This window comes from Rhinolophus hipposideros, assembly GCF_964194185.1.
Source record: "Rhinolophus hipposideros genome assembly, chromosome: 6".
Lineage (NCBI taxonomy): Eukaryota > Metazoa > Chordata > Mammalia > Chiroptera > Rhinolophidae > Rhinolophus > Rhinolophus hipposideros.
In genome coordinates, this window is record NC_138052.1 from 25,390,291 (window position 1) to 25,405,549 (window position 15,259).

The following is a 15,259-nucleotide window of genomic DNA, read 5'->3' on the forward strand; positions in this document are numbered from 1 at the left end:
AAAACTTTTCAAAGATTCTTGTAAAATTCTCTAGAGTTTTTGCCTTTTGGATGACAGGGTTCATTTGAAATTCTTTAAGGGCACAAACAAACATCCAAAACAAACAGACAAACAGAAACACTTCTAAGCAAAGAAACATAACTGAAGAAAAGTTATTGAATTGGGAATGGCTCCAATCAATTAAGACCTTATTATTCATGTGAGGTTTGAGTGTCTAATTAATAGATAAATATAGAACTGGTTAGATGATCTCTTTCAAAGAGCAGTTTCCCATTTTTCCCAGTCAATCTTAAATTAGCTTACTTACAATAATTAGTTACAGGGCAGATATTCCTTACACTAAAGATATTTAACTGTGAAAATGATAAGTGCAACTAGAAAGCATGTATGGAATCATGTTTTTTAGAGATCAGGACAAGTAAGATGGATTCTCACAGGTCTGAGGAAGCTTGGTGGAGGGTGCTGACAGGCAGATGGCCAGACCATACCACCATCTTTTCCAGAACTATAGTTCTGTCCGGATCACTTCTTCCTTAGACAAACAGACCTATACAGAAGACTGAAATAGAACAAAGAACACAGGTATTCAAAAGTTAGCCCTTTGCCTCTCTGTTCACATCCTGCGGTGGCATCTGAAGTCTGCCCTCTAAAAGTATTCTATTCTTAGGTAATGACCAGTAAAACCTAAAAAAAAAACAAAAAAACAAAAAAATCTACTCACCAAACTTTTTCTAAGCTATATGGGCAATAAGAAAACCAAGATAAGTTATTTTGGCCTGAAAAGTATTATCATCCAATCATTTAGCACACATCCTTTTAGAAGTCAGTTGTCAATTTTATTTTCAAAGCTGCATATTTATACCTCAGAGAGTCAAAGAACAAAAAATAGTAATTTATTTTACTCTCAAGTAGAAAACATAATTTTCCATTTTATTTCAATCATTTTTCAGTCAGAAATCTCCAAAGTTTCTAAAAATATAGTATGTCAAATTCTTCCAATACTATATACATGATTTATCTCAGTATGCTTCAAATCTATCTTTATTTCTCAATGACTGGAACTTTTCCTTTCCAAATTCATACCGCTAACCATAACCAACATTGCGTAAATTGTGTTATCATTACTTTACAGAAAATACTGCAAATATCATATAGCTCATACAAAATCATTCCCTTTTAAGTGAAAAACTCTGACACTTTCCCCACATTCCAAGTGATGAGGTCATGGTGGAATTTATAATTTAGCTACTCTAACAATTTCAATTTCCTGAATATGTCTCACAGCCTACTACTACTTCATCTTTCTTACCCAGAATACACCTGCTTATGGGCCACTCAGAGAAGCTTTAAGATCAGAACGAAATTTCTTACAGATCTCTCTCTGATGGCTTCCTAACTACTGAGCCCATGCTATGACAAATTCTGTTTGGTCTGAGACAGTTTTCTTATATATCATGAACACTTGTTTGCTATCAACTCTGAATCTAAATGTTAGTGTATTAACATTCAGGGCAAGAAAAATTCATCTTATGAGAACTAAAAATTAGGCAATTTTCATGACGGATGGAAGACATATTTTTACATATGTCATTATCAGTGCCATTTGACAGTTGTTCTCAAGGGGTAGTCTGTGAATTCCTGACAGTATTCACGACCCTTTCATGGAGGCTGCAGAGTCAAACTATTTTCATAATAACACAAAGATGTGATCTGCCTTTTTCACTGTGTTGACACATGCTCTGATACTGAAAAAGCACTAATGGGTAAAACTGCTGGTGCGTTAGCATGATTCAAGGCAATGGCACAAAAGTGAACTAGCAGTCATTGTACTCTTAACCACGTGCACTTGCAGTAAAAGAATAAAAAAAAAAGTCAGTTTCACTAAAGAAGGTCCTTGAAGAAGCATTAAAATTACTAATTTTATTAAATTTCACTCTTTCAAGAGAGCTCTTTTAATATTCTGTGTAATAAAATTGGAAATACACACAAATCACCTTTGCATACCAAGGTACAATAACTGTTTTGAGAAAAATATCCATATGATTGTTTGAGTTGTGAGCTGAATTAGCTGCTTTTTTCATGAAATACCAATTTTACTTAAAGAAACAACTGATAGACAAACCATGGTTAATCAAACTCGGGGATTTCGCAGACATTTTCTGAAATACAAACGATGAGAACCTGTCACTTCAAGGAGAACAACAGATATTATTTGCAATGATCAATTCAAGCTTTTAATTGAAAATCAGAATTTTGGAAAAACTGCATTAACATCGTGAGCTTGACAACTTCCCAATCATCAAAAATGTCTCTGATATGAATGGTGATGTTAACAATATGAATTTTTTTTTTAATTTGTTGGGGTGACAATTGTGAATTTTTGAAATAATGAACTGTGTCAGCATTTGGAAAATCTGTATAATTCAGTGAAGCAAAATTTTCCAAGTGGCCAATGTATGATGCTACAACACTTATTTAAATAGCTAGTAACAGAGCATGAAGAGTCACTGAGTGGTTTCAACTAACCTTAAAGAAACTCGTACTTGTCAACTTCCAGTGTAGTATCAAAGAAGAAAATCTATAATAATCTGAATAGGTCATTAAAACACTCCTTCTTTTTCCAATTCTCTTTGTGGGGCAGAATTTTCTTCATAAACCCCCACCAAAACAACATATTGCAACACACTGAATACTTAAGGAGACATAAAAGTCCAACTCTCGTCTACTTAGACATAGATTTCCAAAAATGTAAAATAATGTCATTCTTCTCACTTATTTCTCTGAGTTTTAATTTCTAATACAGTAAATACTGACAGGTATAACCCCAATAAGCAAAATTGGGTGTACCAATAATTTTTGAGAGTGTGAAAGAGTCTTGAGATCAAAGAGTTTGAGAACTGCCGCCTTCAGAGTACTGTCTTTCAATGTCTTGTGAACTTGTTTTTTTCTGTCCTTCCAGCAGTGTGTCTTTCGTGCTCATTATAATTAAGAGAAACTTACATAAAAGTTGGCACCTGGTACAATGTTATAATATTTGTATAATGTTTGGAAAGAAAATAGCTTAAAAAAAGGCATTGCCAATTACATCTATTTTTTTACAGGTCTTTCTGAGTCATTTCTATTAACTGTGCCTTGCTATACATGTTTATAACAAAACATTAAAGACTGGGGAGAAAGGAGAAAACAAATTACTCTGCAGAGAACCCAGCAACTCTGCTAAAATACTGTCAGTTATTTATCTACTGTCAGCAGAGCTTGCACACTATAATCCTTGACAGGCTCAGATTCAGAAAGAATGAAGAGAGGGGGCAAGCATTGCATCTAAGGGCCTGTTCTCATGCACAGACATTTTAACACAGATTTAAAGCCAGAATGTATCTTCGAGAAAATGTCACTTTTGATTTTGATACATATCCTAGCAAGTGGGCTCTACATTTGGTTGACTTAGTACGAGCTATGTTAGAGGCTAACACTATATTTTAGGCCATTCATGATCCCAGCGTGGAACTAACACAATGAGGTCAGCATCACTTCATTTTCAGAGTTGGCTACTGCAACTGCATGATTTCATGGGCATATTTTTTTATGATAAGAAGGAGGGCTTTATTTTTGTTTTGTTAGGCAAGGTAATGACAGGCTCTAAGAGTCCTGTTGCCCTCTCTAGTGTCTGTTTCTCCTTTATGTTTATAGGAGAAACGATCATCAATGCATTCTACTGTCCTAAATACCTTCTCTGTGGAAAACATACGTGTTGCATAAAGGCAACAGACTAAAGAGCTTCCTGCAGGCAATTCTAAAGAAAACCTCACTTCAAGCAGGTAGATTAAGTAGCTCGTAATACTGACCAGAACACGTGAAGTCCAAGGCTGGGGGAGGCTCACACTCAGAAAGCTAAATAAGAAACGTACCCTGGTCATTTCTAGAGAAACCATGGTTTCTTTTATAATACAATTCATATTGACTGGTCAATTATTTGATTTCTACCCATGCGATCAGAGGTCTAAATAAATGTGTGCTTGTAACGGGGGATGTTGGATGAATGCTGAACTGGAATCTTAATTTTCTAATTCATATTCACCAATTAAAAATAAACTGTATTTTTATGAGCAAATTTCCATAAATCAGATGATAAAGCACCTACCACTAAAGGGTAGGAGTTCAGCTCACAACATTTGCATATATTCTCCTAAAGAAAATATAGGCGGTTGAGATTTTCATTGAAGAGTCTTGCTGCGCTGGAACTCTAATGGGCTTAGAACAGTAAATTTTGAAGAAACTGATTGCTACCCCTGTAGCTAGTAAATGTCTGCCTAGACCCAGTGGCATTTGAAAAAAGTGTTTTATCATAAAATTATCCCAGCAGAGTCCATTCTGCAAGATAACATCATCATCATCATCATCAGTACTCCATGCAGGACCCAACAGCTCTGGCACAATATTGCCAGTCATTTATCTGTTGTCAGCACAGGTTACACACTGTAATCCTTGACTGCCTCGGAATTAGAATGTCTTTGATGTCCCCACAAGAGTTTTTTGCCCGAAGGCTTTACCAATGCTCGGCGGCTCAGTGTTTATTCCTCGTAATCTTCCTCTCATCTCCAGGCTAGCAGTGACAGATGGTTATGGGCACACAATAGTATTAAGAGTTTGATATTTTTTTTATGCCGTGCTCTCTGTACAACAAATAGCTATCAGACGCGGGCCAGAGAGCTGACATGGCTCGCTTAGGTAATGGCAAACAAACAGCGCGGGTTGATGCTTTCTGTCATTTCCCCTCCTAACCCTGCTTGTTTTCATTGTATACTCTCAAAGGTAAACTATATTAACCTTATAGACTGTTATTAAAAAGATATATCTATATGAGCATAAAGTGCTTTTCTTTTCTCTTTTTCTTACTCTTTTGATTATGAAAGTAATACTGCTGACATATTGAACAAATATCGAATGTCAACATAAATTTTTAGTGTGTGATAATATCCCCCTTCATATAGCTGTGTGTCAGGCGGGAACCCGCGGATGATGCATCGCAGTAAATAACCCAAACAAAATTAGTTCTCTTGTCAGCTTCTACCTTGTATGTCCCCAGGCATCAGTAAAATTGACTGCACGCTAGATTTTCAAAATTAGCCCTAATGTTAGCTATGTGTCTGGCAACCTCCAAGTTTCCAATGTTCTACTATATTACCCGTAAGGATGAATGTGTTACTTTTATATTTTGGCATTTACTCTTGCTGATGCGGCTTTTTTTCCCTGTTCTCCAAATTAAAAATAATTTAGCTTTAACAATAAGAATGTGCACAAACGTAACTCTGCATCTCTTTAAGCAACTAACTTTAGGCAATTAAATTAAATTAAAGCAAAAATATACAAAGGAAGAGAGGGAATTATTCAATTTAATATTGTTAATTTTATTAACAGAGCTCTAATTTTGTGCGGTGTATGGGATAACATGGCTCTCCTTCTTCCCACACATCCGTATGCTGGTTTGCAATAGGAGTCCACAAATTATTTACTTTAGCATTTTTATGATGACCCAGAATCAAACTTTTCAAACTGATTTTCCTGCAATAAATCTTACTTCAGAGACAACCAAAGGTTAGCAGAATAAAAGGAAAAGCTTTTCAAAAGGGAGTAAATGATGACATCTATTTTACCTTGAAACAGGTTGATCTCGTCCAGATCCACTGTGTTTTAAAATACCATAGAAGAATTGAACCCTGCCACATTCTAAGTAAAACATGATTTAAAAATAAACATTATTCCTTTAGAAAGCCTATGCTGGAAGTGTGACGTTGAATAGACTAATCCAAAAACCACATTCCACATCAACTTTGAATCTCTAAATTTTATGTTCATACATGTAGAGTCAAAGATGAAAATCCCTTTAGGTACCAGATGCTGCAGATCAGTTGGGAGCTTCTGGAGTTTTAATGTGCAGGAGTCAAATCCTCGGCAAAGGCGCTTTGCCCGGCCGGTGCGCTGTGCTTATTCCTTCACCTGTAAATAGTTGCTCTCAGAAAATCGGACCAAACGATCAGCCCAGCATCTCTGCAATAAAGAGGCCATCATCTGGGGGTGAAGTGAACTCTAATCAGGCCACATGCAGATTAAACTAACTGGGAGGAATAAAAACTAGATTAAAATGTTCATGCCTAATACCAGAATATTATCAGGACATTTTACCTCTTTAAATCCTAATTTATAGGAGCCAGGGTTAAGTTTGTGAGTTTCTATTTGGTGCGATTATATGTTGCAGTTGATTTTCCTCTGTTTAGAAAAGATTCTGCCAGAAAGTATTTTGCTTGGCACAATACAGAGGCATTTGGGAGACTGGAAATTGTTTCAAATGCACTGATACATATTATGACAAGAGAAAAAAGAAAGGCACCCAGTTGAAACTGGTCAAATTAGTATATAATGCAAATTGGTTTTGTTTGCAGGGTAATACTGCTTTAGCAATGTGTATATGTGAAATAGTGTCGTAATGACAGCATATGTGTGTGTGTGTGTGTATACACACACACACACACACATATATAAAATCCTATTGTTATACTTTAAAACTTCTTGAACAAGATTTGATTTCCTAGTAGTGCTTAGCTAAGTACTGTTAGTTGAGAAAATTACTACAAATAATTATCTGTAATACAAAAATTCAAATTGAATAAAGTATACAATTATGTATATAAATGTACCAACACCACATTAGTACTACAGCCACACTAACATGATCTTTTGCTGAAGCTAAAGCTAGAGTGACAACGAATTACGAAGTCAGCCGTGAGAATAGGTCTTCTATTAGCAGTTCTGTAAGTCTTACTAAATTGCTGTGCCTTAAACTTACCACCTATGAGGCCAGACAATGTGCAGTGGTCTTGCTTGATCATCACCTCCGCTCAGACTGTCATGTGGATTTTGTTCCTTTTCCCCAGGACGAGAGCTTGAATTTTTTGACGAGTTGCATGTTTTCAAATATGACTCTTGCATGAATGAGCTGCCCAGGTTTTCTTCTTGTGCAGCATCACAAGGTCCAGTCTCTGCATCAAAATTCTTCGATAAATTCTCAGACCTTCCCTGCTCCCGTTGGAAAGGAAGTGCCACGGTGGAAGCTGCACTATCGTTTCCTTTAAGGTTGAACATCTTCTGTAAATGTCTTGTTTTGTGGTTGGGCATGAATCTGTTACAAAAAGGGAATGCAATACGCTATCAGTGAAAATACTGTTTAAAATATACCCCTCACTTTTCTATAAGAACATGACAATGATGTATAAAACTGAGAAAGATAAAGACAGAACAAAAATGCTAGAGAAAGAGCAAAGAGTAGCAGCTACGAAGAGAAAGTTCCAAAGTTTGAAATTGGACCAGACTGTCTTTGAATAGTTTCCAAAGAAGTTCTGTGGCTATAAAACCTGCACTGCACATACCATAAAAAATAAGAGTAGAGTGATGGTTTATCACTCCTCCTTCACTCATGTTTTTGGGGTGCCATTTTCCATTTTCCAGTGCCCACATGGCCCAGTTCTTATTTTCTAGCCTTATTTCATTAACCTATAAAAATGCTAGAAATTTCCTTGATTAACATTGGACAGTTATGCTCCCATGACTATTCTGTATTCCTGGGCACCTGTACACGCTTTTCATTAAATTGATCTTGTTAATATTTCTTGAAGTATATTTCATATCTTTTCATTATCATTTCTCCTCTATCTTCCCATAATGCTTTGTCATATAGAGTTAGATATCTGTTACTTGTTGATAGAAGCATCTACGTCAAATGAAATCAAGGAGGTCACCATCTCCTGACGAGCAAACCCGTAGTGCTTAGAAAACACAGTGGGAGACAGCTGCAAACAACCAACCAACCTGTAGTGGAGCACAGTACATAAAGAATGGACATTCTAACCTTTAACACTGAGAACTAGAGATTAATTGTGACTTGGGAATCAAGAAAGGCTCAAAGAGAGTTTTAGCTGAAGGATTCTGAACGGCAGAGAGGGACAAGTTGTAGACTGAGGGAACAGTGTGATCAAAGGAAAGGTGTGTGAAAGAACAAGAACTCTTCACGGAATATGATGCAGCCCAAAAGCTGGGGTCAGGTCTTGGGATCTGAGGACTACAGAGGCAGACTGGGGTGGAAAGCCAGAGACTGGGCCCCTTCCCTGGTTTGTTGAACAAGTGAAGAAATGGAGAGTATATGCATAGAAGAGGTAGGAGAGGAAGAAGAACCAAGGAAGAAGATAGTAAGGAACATTTGGAAGAGAAAAAAGTGAATCTGAGAATAATATCACATTACTGAATTAAAAGCCCCAAAAGAATGTATAAGAAAAGACTCAAGAACCCTTAAAAATGGGTAAAAACAGATATAAAACACTGCGAGGTGCTACAGCACTGGAAACAAGGACCTTTTTTGGCCTTGTTACATAGTAGATCACTGGCTCCTCCAAGGGCAGTTTCGAGGGAGGGAGCAGGCAGAAGCCAGACTGAGGTTCGGGTGTGTGCACACAAGAGAGAGAGGGGCAGACAAAGAGAGGTAGGCAGGAGAAGACTGGGGAGGCAAGGTGAATTGTCTTCAATAGGGCCTGGGGACACAGGGGCAGCTATCTGGGTGTTTACTTAGGGATAATTCCTAGGGAAGAGAGCAGGATCCTGAGGAAACAGAAAAGTATTACAAGATGGAAGCAGACGAACAACATACATGGGGGATAATAGCAGGATTCTTGGTGTGTGTGTGTGTGTGTGTGTGTGTGTGTGTGTGTGTGGTGGGGGGAGTAGGGACTTATAAAAGAGAATTTATCCTAGCTTTCCTTTTTTTTTCTCTTTAAACTTCTATTTATTTTAAGTGTGTTCTTCCAGGACCCATCAACTCCAAGTCAAATAGTAATTTCAATCTAGCTGTGGAGGGCGCAGCTCACAGTGGCCCATGTGGGGATTGAACTGGCAACATTGGTGTTAAGAGCACTGTGCTTTAACCAACTGAGCTAACCAGCCTCCCCCAATCCTAGCTTTCTTACAAAGCTGAGGGAAGAAGGAGAGAAGAGGAACTTGAAAACAAAAACATTGCAGGTGTGGAATCTAGGCAAGGTCATCAATTTCTAGAGAGGTGAGTAGAGGTGTAGATGGAGTTTAAGAAGTGAGCTGAGGGATCAGAACAGTCACTGTGAGAGGACGAGAGGGGCAGAGGATGAATATTCACTAGTTCTGAAAGCCCGGGCTGATGAGTAACACTAAGGAACAGTTGGGGTTCCACTGTGAGCTGGAAACAAAGTCTGGCTGCAGTGTGCTGTTACATTCCAGAATCAAAAGGCTTATTTGGGGGGCTTGTGTGCTTATTTCACAAAGTCCTTTGAAAAAAATCACCTGAATATATAAGGATACCCCTAACCCCAAGAATTAAGTAGATAATTGTATGTAGAGAAAACACTAAGAATGGTGCTAACCCTCCTTGGGATGCCTTAATTAAATAAAGTCATCCTTCATGTAAAATGGAAAGAAACTTTGGCATATACAGATTATAATTTCAGGTCTCACAGGTCCAAAATATTTAAGGGAATTAACCAACTTTCTCCTTGATATGAATTGAAACTACTGAGGTGATTCTAAGGACCTGAAAATCAATTAAAACATTCCCACTGATCACCACAAAAAAGTAAGGAAGGAAAAAAAAAAGGACTATGACAGTGTCTTCAATTTCTCCTAAACAAACGGAACAAATGGTAAGAGAAGGAATATCTGTACATATCTGCCAAACAACAATAAAGCAAGCGAAGTAACCTATTTGTTTAAGTCAGATAAGGAATGCCAGGCAAGCTTAAAAAGGATTTTAACAGAATTACAAACTTAGTTCACCAAGGAGCCACAATTAAAAAAAACAAAACAATTTGATGGGCATCAAAACAACATTGCTTCATTTTAGAAAATAGTATCATGACCCGTCTTACTCATAAAATCCATTTACACTGTCCAGCATGTGAGCAAAATTGCAAATTAAAAGAGAAGGGAGGTTGGCTAAAGGGTTGTAAACAATGGGAATTGGTAACTGAGGAGGAATTTAGCTGTGGGCAAGGTGCTAGGCCTGCTTTTATTCAACATTTTTCCTAAATGTTCTCAAGGAGGAACAGACTCCCATGTTAACACAGGTTGCGGATGACGGACTTGATAGGTGGTGGTGAATAAAAACACAGAAGATGCAGGATACAAAGATGAACAATGACCCCAAGCTCAGCTTATTAATGTTATGAAATTGAAAAAAATAAAAATAAAACTGAATGCAAATAGGACACAAGGTAAACACTGTTAAGTTTGTCTGGAGTTTGACAAGGTGAGCCTATGCTGATTTGACCAGCAAAATGATATGCCATTTTGTTACCGATCACATTGTACAGTGAAGGAAGGTACCAAGTCTCAGGGGACACACTACTGTGTGAATGCTGATTTCATCTGAGTCACCTGATAACTGTGTATGTTTGAAAATTTCAGAGTCCTGAGAAGAGCAATAATAATGATTAAGGCAATGGAAGAATTGATTTATGAGGACAGATTAAAGGAGCTAAATATGAATAGCCTGGCTAAGTGACAACTAGAGGGGTACATAATAGGAGTCTCCAAGGAAAGAGAATAATTATTTAGCTTGCTACAAGGGGGTATAACTAGGAGTAATGAGATGAAATTAAGAATGGGAAAATTTAAGCTGAATTTCAAGAAAAACTCCCTGACGGTATAATTTATTAGCTCGTGGAATAAATTCCCCATGGAAATGCTTAATAATAGAACTGGACAAAATACCAATAAATAATATAGATAATAATCCAGTATTTGAAAGAAGGTGGTTACATGCTATGCTTTCCTTGTTTATAATATCTCACATTTTTAATAGTCTATTTACACATAGTGATTGTTACCCAAGAAGTATTTAGGCAATTAGGTAAATCTAAAAAGAAATGTGTCCTTTAGGTTAGGGATGCTAAAATCAAATTTGTTTTCATATACTCTGCAGTAGTAAACTGAAATAATAATATTTTATTACTTTGTTTTAGCAGAATTGGTCTTGAAGCAGCTGGAGAGATGTATTAATATTTCTAAAAAACAACAAATCAAAATAAAACAATCCTCATCTACCATCCCACACAGTCTACTCTGATTCTCCGTGCAATGAAACTCATATTTTCATAGACATGTTTAATATGAACCATTTCTTGACATTATAGAAATCAAAAAACTTTATTCCAGCTTTTCTAAATGTAGCTCTATGGTCAATTACTTCACATCAATACCAAGATCAAATAGGCATAATACTAACAAGCAGTTTGCTTAATAATAGTCACCACACTAATTAACCCATCCAGAACATTCTTAATCAGATGCTATTTGTAATGTACAGTTAAGAGAAGCTTGGCAATAAACCATACTATGTTAAAAAAGAAAATAATACCTCACTGATGGGGTGCAACCGGCTTTTCTATAGACCTGGACAGAATGTGGAGTCCTGGCGTTCACTCAATGAAGTGGCTATGCAAATAGGCACATGTCTGAACACTTCCTTTCTCTTCCTCAGCTCCAACTCTGGCAGAGGTGCTAATGAGAAGAGAAAAGGTCCCGAGGTAAGGAGTGAAAGAGAGAATGGGGTAGGAAGAAAACCAGGGAGCTGCCTTTTAGAGCATATGCCAGGTTTACTATTTAATAATCCCCCAATTTTTCTTAAAGAAATGCTACTGCCCCCTTACTCATAGAACACCTTTCTCTGTTTCTGGGTCTCTCTATCAGAACCTGCTTTTACTTTCAGAAATATTCTGATTACTATAATCACTTCCAATCTGTTATTAGCCATGGGATCCCACCCCAGTTTGATCCCAATCAGTAGTCAATCTGTAAACAGAAGCAGAGCCTCCCTACTGCCCTCTCTCCTTTCAAACACCCTTCCTTCCTCTCATCTCTGTCTCCCAACATGGTTGGGAGAGGCACTGCCCCAAACTCCGGTATTACATTGGGCAATGTTTAAAGGAACAGCTGGAATGAGTACTTTCTAGACCTAAATTTGCTTGCTTCCTCCCAAATGCAAATCCAAACAAAGAAAGCTAGAGTTAAACCTATAGAAAGGGCCAAAGGCCTTATTCAGATCAATCAGGAAAAGACTAGATTTGAGAGGAGTTTGAACGGCTGTTAAGGTTGGTGGCAAACACAGGAAACATTGTGGGCACCTTAGCCTATTTCCGCTCAAGTTGAGAAGCTAAGAGTCTGTTTAGTTGACTAACAGAGGTAGTCAAGAGGAGGGCATTAAGATCAAGTAGGAAGGAGCTAAGGTAAAGTAAGTCAAGTAAATTTAGGCCATTAATACGGAGGACTCATCTATTGCTGAAGAAAATGCCATGGCTGAAATGCATGTCATGGTGGAATACAGCACTTACAAATGTCTTTTTGAGAGATTTCAATAAAAAGTACTTAATTCTGTGAGTTCAACCTATAGAATCTCATAAATAAATACCTACACACAAGAGTCTACAAGACAGAGATTATGAGTGGTCTTGCTTCTCAAAAGAGATTTGGAAGACAACACGTGAAAAAAAATGATGCAAAGAGAGCATCACTGATCAAAGATTATTCTGAGTTTGAGCCAATGAAGAAAGAGGAGAGTGTTAGCAAGTGGACTAAGGAAACTGGTCTGTGTGGGGAACAGGCTAGGAGAGGGGGCTGACAAAGCTCAGCCTATAACGGCACAGCTTAGGTTTGGGGGAGGGAGAGTAAGTAGTATGGCTACCGCGTGAGTCCTTTAGGCCGGGGTTTTGTAAGGTGTATTTCGTGCAATGCTAGTTCCATAAGTCCCATGGAGCTGTTGCACTAGAGAAGGTTCGGTGAGAAAATAAGTTTGGAAAATGCTGGGTTAAACAAAGTTAAATGTTTCTTCAGTATAGAACCTGCCAAAGCATATACTAGTGTGTACTATATGTTCACTCGTTCATTCTTTTGTTCATTAAATAACTATTTACTGAGTACCTATTATGTGATGGGAACACTGTGTTTACGGTTTCCCAAACTTAACACTTAATGGAACAAGGAACACTCCTCCCCTCCACTCCAGCCAACCCGACCCAAGGAAGCACCGTAAGAATGAATATTCAACAAAAGATACTCTGGGAAACACCATGAAACAGTATATGAAGTAGCAGCCACAGCCAGAGTCTGAAAACCATGGGGAGCCAAATGAGTGGCAGCCTATTTTATATAGCAGGGATGGAGGAGAAATGGGAAAATGCATTCACGTGAGAAAATCATGAAAGCCCAAACCAAAGGCCATACACCACGGCCACACACCAGTAGACAGAAGGAAGTTTGAAAGAAATCAGGAGAACCTATAAAAAAAAAAGTGACACAAGATATGGTTCAAGGCTAACATGGATGACAGCAGAAAAAAATATCATTCTCTTTTATCACAGCAATTTCTGTGGATTCCTGGATAGAAACCACATTGAGAAGTGAAGAGAAAGGAAATAGGAATTAAATATAAGTAACTTTTCCAAAACCAACTGGGAAGGCAGGCACATCCAGGCAGTTCAATGATCTAAGTTCTCTGGTGATTTATAACAAGAACTATTCATTGTTTCCAAACAATGTGTTGGAAATTAATTACAAAATTAACATTTTTAGAATTTAGCCACATAAGCAAATATCAAAGATAATTAAAAAATCATGCTAGCCCACATGTGTCCAATACATCACTTATATGGTAAGCAGATTTATATAAACCTATAAAGTTTAAAAGTAAAAATCTTGATCTAGTGTTCTCATGTGTACACTACACCCCCTATACATACCTCTTGCCACACTATCTTCACTAAATGAAGGAATCACAAGCAAGGAAAGCCATCGTAATTAAAACGAAATGTTTGGAGACCACAACATTAAACAGAAAGACTTATGCTTGGTGGTTGGTTGTAGGATGGCTGCTCTTCTTTCCTGGGGATAGCTAAGGGCTAATATTCATAAAATAGATGGCACATGTCTATGAAGGCTGTTTCAATAAGCAACTTCTGGCAGAACCTTATTTGAACAAACTCGAATCACAGATGAGTCAATCCCGTGCACACAGTACAAATGCTGTAGGGGAATAGCCATTCAACACCACCGTGGCCGGTTAGGCCACGTGTACATGTTCAGCATTTGGGGCCAGAACCAAACTTCATCTCCCATGGCGCAAACTTGAAAAGCCAACATAAAATAATGACAGCGGTCTTTGAGAGGATCCTGGGCAAGAATGCCTTGCGTGGACTACAAAGAACCTATGTGATGACAAGATGGGAAAACAGGATCCCCAGAAACTTGCTACAGTTAAAGTTAACAAGCAAATTCTACTTACTTTCCTGAGAAAGGCATGCCCAAACTGAAAGCAGATTTGTGGTTATCAGGCTGGCCTCCTCAGCCATGTCTGGTCCCAGAGATGACACACTTAGTGAAGGCACATCTTCTCTTGAAGGCTGCCCCACAGAGAAGCTTCAGCTTCTTCTCCCTTTTTAATAAGGTCCACAATTTTCTGATAAATTTTCTTTAAATAGTTGGGAGGTATGGCTGTCATAGGAAAACATGGTTCTGTTCCCATGAGCCTATTCCTTTTTACTTTTATTTCCCACCACCATTTCTAAGAATCATTTTTGAAAATCTCACCCTTTCATATACTTTGTTTATACCATTTGTGTATATGGCCTCTTGTGACAACACAGTTTATGTGATCAGTAGTATACTGCTTAAATTATTATGCCTCAATTCCCAATTCTCTCTTGATTTCAAAGTGTTTTCGAGAGTATACATTGCTAATTTAACTGCAAACTAGTATGAGCAGTTTGTCTGGTGCAATTTCATAAAAGCCCTTTATAAACCTTTAAGTACTCCTCCCATATAGAAAATCTAAGATCCTTATAGATCTTAGTGTATGGGAATAAGAAAAGCTACCTTTCATATTGACAGAATAAATGTTTTTCAAATCCAGAACCATTCTTCTGAACATATGTATGCTTACTTCTCATGTTCTCCACACCTCCCAAAAAAGAGCTCTCTGAAAACAACAACAAAACCTTCCAGTTTACACAAAAGTACTATAGTAATTCAACACAGCAAAGTTGTAGGCTAAACTGCAAACAGGAAATCTTTATTTTCCTACCTCCACCGCTTTAAGCACTCTCCATCCACTGGTGGTTAATGACCCAAGATTCTTGTATTACTTTCTGATGGCTCTGTTCCTCTGCCCACCACCTCCCACCCCACATCTCCATGC

At 37.7% G+C, this 15,259-nt stretch overlaps 1 protein-coding gene across 1 annotated transcript in view; it reads right to left on the minus strand.

The window, feature by feature from the left end:
• The window catches only part of GTDC1 (glycosyltransferase like domain containing 1), a 346,643-nt gene that overhangs the window by 53,665 nt on the left and 277,719 nt on the right, over positions 1 to 15,259 (minus strand). The window contains 3 exon segments of the mRNA XM_081051844.1: positions 6,845 to 7,177; positions 11,429 to 11,492; positions 11,495 to 11,571. Of these exon segments, the coding sequence (XP_080907970.1) occupies positions 6,845 to 7,177; positions 11,429 to 11,492; positions 11,495 to 11,571 (474 nt within the window).